We start from the raw sequence: 14,831 nt of genomic DNA, 5'->3' as shown, positions 1-14,831 counted from the left end.
TATGAAATAATAATAATATGTCATGATTGATAATAATAGTAATAATAATATGTCATGATTGATGATAATAATAATAATAATAATATGTCATAATAATTAATAATAATATATTGATGATAGAGAGCGTCGGAGTTTTGGCGATTGTGGCAATGCCGAAGGTAGAGTTGGACGTGTGATCGAGGGGTGAAGAGGAGGTTCCTGATCTCTCTTTTTTATTCAAATATTATGGAATACTCAAATATTTCATACCTTTTAACTTCGGAGGAGCTTTGCACTCACTTTTCTCTTCATAAAAAAATTGATCAATAAAATAAATACCTACAGTACATACTTACCTAGTATTTTATTAAAAATGTATTTAAATATAAATAGGTACACATTTTTTCAATATTATAATTTACATAATATAAGTATAACAAAATCAATAAAACAATTTTGCAGCTTTGAAGTCCTTATATCTATACTTTAATTTTTCTTCTCATCGTCGAAAATATTTTTCAATTAACAGTAATGACTATTGATTTGGATAATATATTTTTTCGTCTTATAATAAAAAAATATAAATACATGCAATTATTTCGTAGATTCCATAATATTCGACGATGATATTATCAAGATTAATAGTAGGTACTTTCGACTTTCGTATAGTTATGTACGAGCTACGGCCAAAAACATATATTTCATTTTCAAAATGATTTGTTTAACTGGTTGAAAAAATCAATAGCGTATACTGGCGTCGCAGCGAGGGGCGCGATTTTATCCCGGTTCACGGTTGTCATGGACGCGGGTGCGCAAAAACGTCGTTCGATAATGCGAAACGGATGAGGAAGAAGGGTTGTCGTGATGGCAACACCCCTCGCGCGCGTTTCCTACTTAAAAATCAATTGCGTTGTATATGCGCGTCTCAGGCACATCATACGTTGTTAATGTCTACTTTCAATTATCGTGTAAAAAAAATATAGACCGTGGCCGGTCGTGCATACATGCAGTAGTGATGTAGCTCATAATCTTACCAATGTTGTTATTAGATATATTGTATACAATATTTAAATATTATGTGTACTATAAATTATAATATTTTATTTTATCCCCATTGTTATAGAGTACAATTTTTAGTTAACAGACATAAGATTGAACAATTTATGTATATTGTATAATATATAAAGTATAGCATAAAATGTATAGGTAATACATTATAATGTTAACAAAGTATAATATATTTTAGTATAATTAATTTCGTGAAAAAAAAAATTATAAAATATTAATTGTTTAATATTATTTTGTGGCCGTACAACTTAACTGTAGGTACACGAAAATATTAAATGAAGTCTGAAATATTTCAATCATATCGATTTTATACATCGTCTCGACGTGTTATTATTTTATTTACATATTATATTATTATAATATGGTATGTAATGTATTAAGTATTTTGTTTTGGTGAAAATTTAATATCACTTGTGTTTTATAAAGGGTTTATTATAAACAGTTTTAAAGATTTATTGAGCCATATTTAAATATTATATTTATTATATTATTTGTTTTTATTTTATTTTTTGATGACAACATACATTTTTAATTCCTTAATCCAAAGCAGAATATTTTTGGAGAACTTTGATACATAAAAATCGAATGTTAGAAGAATTTAACACTACCTATAATAGTATAATTGGTAAATGGTAAAAATAATTTATAAAATGTAAATTAAATACTATTTTTGTCAATGGTCCAGAAGTTTGGACTCCCTCCCTCTCGATTTTTGTTTTTAATTGCGGCCTTGATTTAAGTATAAGCTATTTGAATAGGTTAATAATATTATTCTAAAAACTAGAATACAACCCCTTAGCACCCTCTGGTTGCGCCACTAACAATATGGATAGTTAAGACAGTTGTGCATAAAAATAAAACAGTCTGGTCTTAAGCTTTTCAAACTGTTTAAAAATTAATCCGTCCAATCTTAACCCGGTTTAGTTACTTTAATAATAGTTCAATCCAGACTTGGTCAAAATTTAAGAAAATGATGTTACACCCACATGTGTTATCACTGTCTTATAAATGTAAGACATAGCAAAAACTGTTTTGCACGGGAAAGAACCAAGAAAAATACAGATGTTAGGTCATAAAAATGAAACGAAATTTTCACCACATAAAAAGTAGAATTTTAGCTGTGAAATATCGTTTTTATTTTTTCGATATCGAAATTACAAAAAAAGTTATTCAAGTTCAAAAACAATGGATTTTGAAACAATTAAAACTTTTTTTAATATAAGTGATATCAAAAAATTAAATAAGATATATCACACATAAATACATAATGTTCTAAACTATTTTGTATATCAAATTAGAATCTTTTTTTCATCTCCTCAAGTTATACCTCATTATTATTAATAATCAGTATTCACGTTTGTGTTTTCATCATCGAGAGTCTGGATTAGCCCTGCAGGATATTAAATACACTCAGTGGCATATTTAGGGGATGAGGAGGGGTTCCCCTACAGGGATTGATGATTTAACAAGTAAGAACAGAAAGATTAATACCATTTTATAATATGTCTATATTTATTTGTATAAATATATAATGTAATAAACTCCCCGCCACCCAAAAAAAAAAAAAATTATAAATATGCCACTGAATACACTTATTAGTCATTGATTTAATGATTTTGTTTTAAATAGAGGTTTGTAAAATACGAAGTAGGAAATAATTGGGTATCCCGTGAAAGACCGTTTTCCGTGGGTCGAGTGAACGAATTCCCGGGAAGGATGATATTCATATACTTTAATACTTATATGTTTTTGTTGCGCTGCGCACAAACCGCGACCCACAAGTTACCAAGCCGCAATGTTTGGACGCTTTTTCGGTCAGTCATCGTCAAATCGGCGTGGCGGCGGTCTCGTTTAATATCATATTTTGCACCGAGTGCCGTATAATCCATCCATGTTTTAAAAATCGACAGCGCCGTGCCACGCCCGAACGTCGCTAAGCAACGCAACCACGCACCGTCCACATCTTCTCCACAGAAATTGCGACGCGGTCACTGCTCACCGACCAACTGTGCGCCTACAACGGCATGGGAAAATGGATATTTTCTGTCATGGCTCGTAAGTGCTCCTCCCCCTTATGAGTGTATCGTTTGCAGTAAGTTCGTCCGTAATAATTTTCCGCGCCACAGTCTGACCACGCACTTGCCTGATTCCGTCGGCGTTGCACTCAATCGTCTCAATCAGTTACGTCTTGCACTTGCAATCCGCTTATACTTGCATTTTTCTTGCGTCCGCGTTTTGTCGGTCGACCACCGGGTGAGTGTTATTAATGATTATTGGTATAATAATTATTCAATTATTACGTTTTAGCAGTGTATTAAGTGTGTACCCTGTATTATGCTGGCTTTTATAAATACACTCAATCATTGACTTTTAACTGTACATTTTATTCGTACTTATTTTCTTATGGGTGTGGGAATTGTGCAGTAGAATTTAAAATTGGTATAGAAAAAAACCCTTTTGTTATGCCCCCATTCAGAAAAAAAAAATGATCACTAGGGACTGATTCATTGATTATTATTCACTACATCTATAATTTTATTTTTATTTATTCTTCAAGAACACACCTTCCTAATTCTAATATCAGTCTTTTATTTAAAGGGGTTTTTCTTATCTAGTCTGACCAGATGCATATCAAAACATTTAAGCGACTGAACGACTATTTAAAAATGAAGATATAAAAATCCCAAAAGAGTAGACACCAGTTCTACGCACTATTTTTCCTCTCCTCCCGTTACTAGTTAAGCAATTATAGTATTATGTGGCTAGACGAAAACCAGTCGATGGTCACCTCCTAGTTTTTATATTTTGGAATGGAGTACCCATATATATATATTATATATATTACAATGTGTGTAATCTTTGATTTTCCCACAGGACGTTACTGTGATGTATAGTAACAAATTTACACACAACACTATCAATAGACTAGTCGACAAACATGCTATGCTAAAAGCTTACAAACGAAATCCTGGGTTCCAATATCCTCTCTTGTCAACTACTTATTCAATTTAATATTTATTGCCTTGCAAAAATGGAAGGTGATTAAAAACTAACGAAAAATATCTTCCCAAGTGAAAATGTCTACTACAATGAGGTAATGTTATTTAATCTATCTTTACCATCAGTATTCTTAAACTGTCTAATAGTTAAAATGTATTTTTTAAATATTATTTTTATATGGTTTGAATTAAAATGTAATTGAATTAGGTAACTAAAATGCTTTATAATATATCTACTTTGACTTAACTTAGTAAAAATATCTATAATATATAGTATAGTATAGTATGTATTATACATAATGTATAGTTATTACATATTATTTAATGACATTATATATGATACATATATAATTATTTATTTATAAATATTAAAGATTATTTAATAGGTACTTAGGCGCAAATGCGCAATATATAGGTATTGATAATTTTTGTTTTCCTATCATGAATTTGATAATAAAATGTAGGTACCACATCTACAACTTACTATTTATGTAGATCATTTAATTATTAATAAAATTCCTTTTGAGTACTAAAAATATATTTTTATTCCCTTTGTTGTAGTATTGATGAATGACATACAGTAGATAATTTATTCAAAGTTATGTGTATTTGTAATATAGGTTATCAGTAATATCAGCTTTAATATCTAGCACTTTTCTATTTATTTTCAATATTTTATAAACCAAGTATTTTAAACATAATTATACATACTATATATTAAGCAGCATAATGTGTTTAATTATTTGTACATCTAGTAGAACTAATCTAGCCGCATAGATATTTACAGGAATGTATGATTTTGATAGAGGTTAATATTATTAACTTAATATCATAAATTGTGGTGACGATTATTTACTTTTATAAACATTTGTATTTGAGGAGTGAATCTTTTGCACTTTTTGATTGGAGTCTTGAGCTAAATATTTTATAACTTCAAAATTTCACTATAACTTTAAAAATACTGATGTTGATAATTAAATCTACTATAATTATTAATTACCTACTAATTATTAAGATTATTTAATTTCAGATAACAGGGATAATGATGGTTACATTCCATCCAGCAGAAAAATATATAATTAGCAATTTATTATTAGATAACATCAAACTGTATTTATTACAAAACGCACCATCAGTTTATGTTTATGAGGTACCAATACATATTATATAAATTATGATAACAAAACAATTAAATGTAATAAAATTTATATTTTCTTGTAAATAGATAAAGAAAAATGTTTTAAATTTACTAATGCTTTTCTTTATATCACTTCCTAGTGCCAGAGAAACCTATTTATTGCACATACATGGCATGTATGTGGATAGAAATATGTGGAGTATTCATTCCTAACATAATAAACTGGAAAATGTTGATAAATTATACTTCATTTTCTTGTTTTGTTTTTTGGTTGGTGAGTAAAATTTTAAAATATTTTTAAATAAAAATAATTAGCTTATAATATCAATTTAACACATGCTTGAAAATTCAGTATGAAAAAATTTAATTTCTCATTACATATTATTATAATAACATTATCTTTGTTACTTAGAATTGGCTTGTAAAAAGCCATCTCAAACAAAATTTATTTGATACGATTCAACTTAGTAAAAAAGATAGACAGTAGTATATTTATTGGTCTTATACAATATTTGGATGTACAATACATTCTAAGTAAAACCATTATTTTTGAAACAACCTACCTACTGAGTTTTTTTAAAATTACAATATTAAAATTATATTAATAATATTATTGTTTTTAAACTTCATCTACCTATTAGGTACTTTCTGACAGGTTAGGACCTATCTTATTCTAATTACATACAACTATTTAAACCATTGGGCCTAAATGTACAATCAAAACTTTTTATTTGTACATAGCTATTATATTTTTCAGGTGAAAAATTGTAAATATGTTAAGGAATAACCAAGATGGAGATTTGAAAAAGATGTACAATTTTTTGAGTCCTGTGGCATGGAAGTGATGTTTGATTTTGATGGTATGCATCCATGTTTGTATGAAGCAGAAACAAGTTTATACTACATTTTATATAATTAAATAGAAATATTCTTTATAACCTTAAATATTAGAAAAAATGTATACTGATCATTGTTTTTAACACAAGTAGATACAATGATATTCAACAATATAATATATTATGAAACTAAAATCAGTAAAATCAGTAAAATTAAAGTGTCAAAATATGTAAATGAATTTATTTATGATTCTATTATATGCAATATATTATATGATCAGAGCTCGGATTTTATACCACTAAAAATAAATGAAATATGCGTTATAATATGACCTAAAAAATCATTAAATAAGCGCTATAATATGCCCTAAAAATATGAAAAATAGCAAAAATAAAAATGTATTCTATTCATAATTAAAAAAAACTAATAATTATAATAATTACTGTTCGATAGGCCGATACGCCAGACTATTTAAAAATAGACTTTAATATAAAAAAAATGTGTGTATTTTTCATACCTATGTATTAAAAAAAAAAAATAATTAAAATAAATGACAACATTCTTATAATTTTCATAGGTACCACATAATATAAACTAGATTTATGAAAATACAAAATAAAAGTTATATTATACAAATTACCAAAAAATAGCACCAAAACTTGAAAAATAGCGCTAAAAATCTAAAATACTTCAAATATGCAAAAAATAGCATTATAAAATTTCATACTTGGAATCCCTGGTACATAAAACAAATTTATAGCTCATTGCTCTTTTTATCTGTATTCTATAATAATTAGCAAATGCTATAAAATCCGATCCCTGTATAATATGATATATATAATATATAATATGTATACAAAAAACATAAAAGTTTCTCTTCCCCAATTCCAAAATAACAAATCAAATAATAAATATAATTATACAATTACAACGTTTATGTGGTGGCCTTTTAAATACACAAATGTCGAATACTCACTTTATTACTGTAAGTTTGAATTATTTTATCAACCAGTAAAAATACCATTTAAATGTCATTATGTAAACGTAATAAATAAAATATTTTCATATACTATACCAATAAATTTAATGTTTTGTATAATATAAGAAAAAATGTATTCATATCATTAGGTATGTTATTTAAAATCTTTAAAAAAATAAAGTAATTTTATAGCCAGTAATTATTTTAAAAATAAATATTATTGATTTCTAAAATTTTATTGAGGATTGCTGGTCTAGAATGTACACATAATAATTATCTTAAAATTAAAACATTTTATTTTAAAAATTACATGAAATTGTACATGAAAATCAAAACTGTTTTTTCGACTAAGAACATTTTTAACAACAAATAGTCTTCATAATCATAATATGTAGGACCCGGATGATTATGACTTTTGCATCTTTTTTTTGGAATATCATAGACAATGTTTTCCTAACTTAAAATATGTTTTAATAACATTAACATACAATTATAATATATAATTTATTTTTATTTTACATTTTTGCATTTTTTAATTTATATGTGACTTTTTAGGTCTTTTATTGAAGTTATAGTGCCATTTTTATTATATTTACCAATTGAATGAAATTGAAAACTCAACTAATAAATAAAAATGTAAAACCTTAAAAGCATTTAACTTAATTACCTTTTACATATACCTACTACAAAATATGCTTAAATTGTTTTTTAGATTATAACTAGTTTCAATGCAGTTTTACTTAAATTAAAATACAGATGAACAAGTAAAAAAATGTAATTATAAATTGAAAAATCGATAAAAAAATTTTTTTAATTCAACAGTATTTATATCATACAATTTATTAGGGCATTTTTTTGTACTTATAGGTTATAAATACATATTTATTAGGATATTTTTATTGCTTATTATGTCATCAATATCCAATATATTTATTGAGCTATTTATTTATTGCAAAAAGCCCACCCCATAAGTGCATTAATGTATTTTGTTTATTTATTTATTGATTGTTATTTCATATTTACTTCTATTGTAGTCTGTAACTTCCATGTTATACTATTCGGTTAATTTTACATTATAATAATATAGTAATATAGTATATTCTACACTTTAAATCATAAGCTGGTACAGCTGAATTAAAAATAATTTATCAAAACCGGTCTAATTTGATTAAACAATTATAGAATAATGTATATTCAACAACTAATAACCAATGTGTGGAACAAAACCTTGCAATTTATAGTATTGACAACTTTTCAGATTGATATGCGTGCTTTATGTATGCAAAACTATTAAATATTTAAAAAGTAATATAACATCATTAATATTATAAAAAATTTACTGCAGATAGAAAAGAATTAGTATTATTTTATTATAAAGTGGGAATTTAGAAAATGTTGATAATTGTGTATTTTTTTTTTTTCATATTATTTTCTAAGTTATCAAAAGAATTCTAATGTAATTCTATCTTCCTTCCTAACTACCTCATTACTATATATTTGTAAAATAAGTTAGAAAATTATTGGATATATGAAAATGAGTGTTTAAATATAATTAATTCTATTATTTAATTAACATATTTTGATTAAATTAATACTAAAATATTTTAATTATATTGGTTAAATTGTGTTCTTCAAGTACAATTAACCTACTTTAATTTGGAAAAACTTAATTTTCAATAACATGTCTATATTAAATTTTAATATAATATAATTTTATATAATTATAATTTTAATATAACTGTATGTGTATAAGTAATTGTATGTTTTAGTGAGCCGTATATTTAATTTACTGTGGTTTACATTTACTATATGAAAACATTGTAAGAGTGTGGTAGTTAATATACTTTTATAATTAATTTTTATATTTAATATATTAATAAAAAGTGAATTTGTATTTATTAAATTATATTATAAGACGAATTTATAAAATGTTGATAATTGTGTATTTTTTTTTTTTTCATATTATTTTCTAAGTTATCAAAAGAATTCTAATGTAATTCTATCTTCCTTCCTAACTACCTCATTACTATATATTTGTAAAATAAGTTAGAAAATTATTGGATATATGAAAATGAGTGTTTAAATATAATTAATTATATTATTTAATTAACATATTTTGATTAAATTAATACTAAAATATTTTAATTATATTGGTTAAATTGTGTTCTTCAAGTACAATTAACCTAATTTAATTTGTAAAAACTTAATTTTCAATAACATGTCTATATTAAATTTTAATATAATATAATTTTATATAATTATAATTTTATTATAACTGTATGTGTATAAGTAATTGTATGTTTTAGTGAGCCGTATATTTAATTTACTGTGGTTTACATTTACTATATGAGAACATTGTAAGAGTGTGGTAGTTAATATACTTTTATAATTAATTTTTATATTTAATATACTAATAAAAAGTGAATTTTTATTTATTAAATTATATTATAGGACGAAAGAATTATTTTTATTTTCCATCAAGTATAGGTTGTTTTATTAAAATTTTTAATTCTTTCAATGTTTAAATAATATTTTTTCGGTAATTTATATATATGGTTTAAGACTAGTTTTGATAATTTCAAACAGTGGTTTTACTAAATGTTTGAAGAAGTTCTATTTTAATATTATTTTCATAAAACTATGTTAAAATTGTCTAGTGATGAATATTATAAAAAAAATTTTAAGTTTTGTTTGTTGACTTTTTTTATTGAAAATGTGGTTGTTGTTTAGTGGTTCCAATGATAATATAACTACATTTTTTTTAAATTATGAAACATTTACTTTAAATAGAATAAAATTAGTATGTTTTATAAGATGTTAGTTTAGATAATTGTACACATTATTTTTATTTATATAATTTACAGTTATCAAAAATGTATAATGAAATTTTTATATTCATTCAAAAATTACTTCATTAGTAATTACTTATTACAATATATTTGTTAAAATAAGTTAGATGATAATTGGATTGTCTGAGTGTGTATAATAAAATATATTTAAAATTTAATACCATTTTTTATTATTATTAATAAATGTTAATAAATTGTGACAAAATCATAGTTGACGACTGGGCATTTATTTTTTGTAAGCATAAAAAAATGATTTTAACTATTTCGACAAAAGTAACCAAAACAAATAATAGATGTACCTAACACACATTATTTATTAAATCAATACATTACTGATATTTTAATAGAAATATTAGCTAGTCCATTATAAAATGTAAAGTAGAATATTAGTTATATAACTGGTTAGATATTTATGCTATTTTTATTTTTAATTATAAAAAGGTAAAAGTGATTTTAATGGTTAAGAAATATGGGTGTTCTGTTGGCAGTCGGTGAATACGATTCTAATACATACCTAAACCCAATTTTAATACTTACAGTTGATTAGGTATTTATTAGTTTATAACTAAGAATATTTTGACTTAACCAAAATATACACTTGAAAAATCTAACAAAATAAATCTAATAATAAAAACAATAATTTGAATTATGTTATTATTTAAGATGTACCTAAATATAAAAATATAAATTTAATATTTTGGAATTTGAAAAATACAAGTAAATTAACATTTATAATTCTACCATAGATAATAATAGAAGAATTTATTTGATAATAATATAACTTTTTCAATTATCTATAATTTAAACTTTAACTATTAAAAAAATTAAACATCATCTAGTTGAATTAATTATTTATCTTAAATAATGGCTCAAATAACTTATTCCCCATTTATTTCAATTACTTATAAATAAATTAGACTAAATAATTTGAATAGAAAATTATATGGAATTTAAATAATAACTAGTAGAATTTTTTTTTTAAATATTTTATATTGTTTTTTTTTAAATAGGTACCTAATATTTGTTAATTTTCTTCGTATTTACAGTCAAAGGAATTCTTAAACATATTTTATAACTTTATTAATACCTACTATTTATACAATCTTATTATTTATTGTATATATTTTTAAAATTACTGTGTACTGAATAAAAATAAAAGTTGATTTTTATCTTATTATTTTTAAACTATTTAACATAATCTTAAATTTTTTTAAATTTCAGTAAGACCTAAAATTTTTTTTAGTGAGCATTAAAATACATATTTTGGTCTTTACTGTACACAAACTTAATTTGATTAACCATTGTCTATTACAAAGGTCATATACTCATAATTCTATAAATAAGAATATAATTACTACACACATTGGACCATTTTAAATGAGGAATATTCGAATCAAACCAATATGTGGAAATCTTAAAATTGGTCTAAACTTATTAAATAATTAATAGATCTATTTATTATTTACGTTTATTGTAACTTTAATTGAATCATAAATTTTAATTTTATAAATATTAAAATACTTAATATACTCTTAAGTTGTATATAGTGTATAAATTATGATTAAACCTTAATATTAGAATCACAAAGATTTAATAAAGGACTCAATTATTGATACAAAAGTCATTATTGTTTAACGTTTGTTTCAAAGGAATGCATCGTCATCTTCTTCTGCTATCTTTTTTGCTAATTCCATTTTTTGTTGTTCGCGTTCACGACGTTCCTTGGCTGACTCCAAATCCTTGTCAAATGATTCATGAGGATAACGCATGTCCTTAACAATTTTATTGTGCAAATTCAAAGAAAAGGATATACGTTGATGGAAAGCTAACTGGGGTTCGAGTGTACTGTATATGTCAGCTGGTTCTTTGCTAAGCACATACCCGTGTTCAGAATCAATGGTTGCTTGTATAACATCATCTCTAATAGCCTTGGAAACAATAAATTCGGCATCTTCAGAAGAATCCAACCCAAGCTTTTCAGCAATATGATCGACTGAAATACGTGAATACGACTCGCCAATAGTTCTAATAGCAGTTCTGATGACATTATGACGTAAACGTACAACCAACATGTAAGTATGGTCACTAAGGAAATTTTCCTTAAAGTTCTCCAATGTTTCACTAAACATTGCCATGTCTCCTAAGCGGACTGATTGGGTAAGTCTGAAGTATGGTACCAATGCCTTACGCAAACTGGCTTGACGAAATATATGCCTTTCGGGAATGTCACCTAATAGTAATTCCACTGTGATGGCAAACTTCTGTACTATCTGTCTGAAGCCAACTGCTGTATTTTCTGGCGCTTTGCGCAAAGCTTGAATTAAATTTTTATGTGCAATGGAATATTCAAGACGGATGGCCTTAATACGACCTTGGTAGTAAAAGAAACGAGCAGATTCATTATTACTTGCTTTTTCCGGAAAAACTAATTTTTGAATTAACTTATCAGCTTGATCATATAGATTATAGTGCAAATAATTACGCAACAGGCAGTTAATGAGCACGGCTTGTCCTTCATAATCTTTTTTAAGAGTTGCCGTTCTAAGGCGACTATAAAGGAACCCTTTAATTTTATGTAATTGATCCGTTAGTTCGTAACATCTCATATGATAGAAATATGCTTTAGCAGAAATCAAATCTAGCGTAAATCTAGTTGTTTCAATTAATTTAACCATCAATAAATCAGAAAATTCTACGGCCTTTTTGTAATCATTGTTATCAATAAGTTGTACTAACACTAGCAAGCGGATATAGCCGTCGATTTCAGGGAGTAGTACCCCTGTGGCATTTTTACCTGAGTACATCTTGATTTCTTCTGGTAGTTGAGTCGGCATAGTAATATATGACAATAATAGGTCTTTGTCGGAAGCACAGTGTATGTAGAAATCATTAATGACGGACCACAAGACCACAGAATTGAGCTTGCGACGGGTGACAGACCACGTTCGTAAGACACGCAACATGAAACGCGTTTCTTTCGTTTGAACGGCCTTCTCAATCAGACGAATTTGGTCCCTTATTTCTTGGATAGCCGCAGTGTCTTTTTGTTCTTGGAGATTTGATACATCTGTCATTTCGACATCAAGAATAGATTCAACTGTGGCGGCCATTGCTGAAAATGTAATAGGCATATATATATATGTATAAAAGAAACGTTTATTGTTTATTTTCAATGCATTAATATCTTACATGAATAGTTTATTAATACAAATTAAAAATTGTATAAATATAAACGTTTGACGATATCAACATTTAAAAATAAAAGGTAGTTAACGAAAGGAACTTTTTAGACAAGATCAAAACGGTTAATGACTAATAATGTGACACTTAGGTTATGAACACAAATTATTATCACGAGAAATCGAAAATAATTGCACAAAGGTATGTACGGTACAAGTTATCAAATTAAAAACTGTTGTGGTTCTAACTTCAGTTAGGTAACCTTGAATACAACTCCCGGTTTTTCTTATCACATATCAAACAAAAATATTATCAAGTAAGTAGGTATCACAGACTTGTAATTTTAAATCATGTACAATAGATGGAGCCATATTGTCCTGTCTTGCCTATATGTTGGCAATTTAATGCACATATTAGCGACGAGTCTTTCGTTGAGATGCGCAATCTGCGCATGCGCATGTATACTCGTTGATTGTTTATTACTACGTTTATATGCAGCAGTTAATGCGTATTGAGTATTTGAGTTAGTCCGAGAGTTAGGTGGGGGGTAAGTATTATGCAAACGGTTCATCCCCATAGGGCGATAACACAAGAAAAAAAAAGTCCGAGAATTAGGTGCATATAAACGCATTTTTAATTCGCATTAAGCTGATGCGCATTTATTATTTAATTATTCGATTCGTCAAATCGGGATTAAGAAATGCATGTTAACGCTTTAATGCGAATTAATATTTTAGCGGGAATTTTAAAATGTCAAATTATAATTATTTTGGTCATGGAATCCAAAGTATAAAACATGGACTAAAAACATTCGCATTAACTTATAATTTTATTCAACATTTAATCTTGATATTTTAGGTGCATATATCTCTAATGCGAATTAATTTAATGCGCATTGAGTTAATTTGCATTAACTGCTGCATATAATCGTAGTATATGTGAATTGATATCAAGAATTTTTAGCTATCAATTAAGATCTTAATTCGTGGTTATCATCGATGAGTTTCCAGGGAGAATGCAGTTTTTTGAATAAATATGCGACGAGTAAACATGCGTATGCGCAGATCGCACATCTCAATCAGAGACTCGTCGCTCTTATGTGCTTCAAATATCGGGACAATGTGGCCCCACCCATTGTATATGATCTAAACTAATAATATACATATATAGTATAAAGTTATATTATGTCTATGGTAAGTATTAGGTACCTATTTAATTGTTATTGTTTATTTAATTACAGTAGATTCCGCTTAATGTGGGCACGTTGAGACCAACCCCGTTTGACCATAAAAATCGAAATTAGTTCAAGAAAAAAAAATTATAATATCAAAAAAGTCAACAAAATCTCTTTCTGCATGATTTTTTATTTTTTTAATAACACCAGGATAATGGGAAAAATATTCAAGTGAAACTACCCCTAAAAGTTGACTAAGGGTTAGTTTGGGCACAAAATTAATTTATGATATATTTCAATAAATATTTTATTTAAAAATGTATACTTATTTTTAAAATATTCCAGACAAAAAGTACTAAAAGGTTTAAAGGTTTTACCTAAGATCGGTAGTATCATTAGTATCAAATTGTTATTGTTGTAATAACATAAAATGGGTAGTTTTTCACTTTGCACAACAATAATATTTTCAGTGTTTTATTTTTCATCTGTAGTTAGGTAACCTTTCATCAAAATTGTTCTCCTTTTTTTTCCGAATCTGGCCGTATATGCAATAACGTTGTAACTTTATTTTCAACAATAGAAACTACGAAAAACTAATTTGTGCCATTTTTGGCACAATATGCAGAAA

The 14,831-nt window shown here is 26.1% G+C and overlaps 1 protein-coding gene and 1 long non-coding RNA gene across 2 annotated transcripts; one reads left to right on the top strand and one right to left on the bottom strand.

Annotated features, from left to right (window-relative positions):
- Positions 1-2,642: 2,642 nt before the first annotated feature.
- Positions 2,643-7,724, top strand: LOC132926285 (uncharacterized). The gene is made up of 5 exons (XR_009661400.1): positions 2,643-3,300; positions 3,922-4,141; positions 5,077-5,196; positions 5,325-5,458; positions 5,942-7,724. It is a non-coding gene; the product is annotated as an uncharacterized LOC132926285 (long non-coding RNA).
- A 3,768-nt stretch (positions 7,725-11,492) lies between these two features.
- On the bottom strand, positions 11,493-12,959 carry LOC132925186 (probable 26S proteasome non-ATPase regulatory subunit 3). Its single transcript, XM_060989600.1, has one exon. The coding sequence runs from the start codon at positions 12,957-12,959 to the stop codon at positions 11,493-11,495; it is 1,467 nt and encodes a 488-aa protein (XP_060845583.1).
- Between the last annotated feature and the right edge of the window lie 1,872 nt (positions 12,960-14,831).

The sequence above is a fragment of the Rhopalosiphum padi genome, chromosome 3, assembly GCF_020882245.1.
Source record: "Rhopalosiphum padi isolate XX-2018 chromosome 3, ASM2088224v1, whole genome shotgun sequence".
Classification (NCBI taxonomy): domain Eukaryota; kingdom Metazoa; phylum Arthropoda; class Insecta; order Hemiptera; family Aphididae; genus Rhopalosiphum; species Rhopalosiphum padi.
This window is presented reverse-complemented; position numbering and strand designations above follow the sequence as displayed.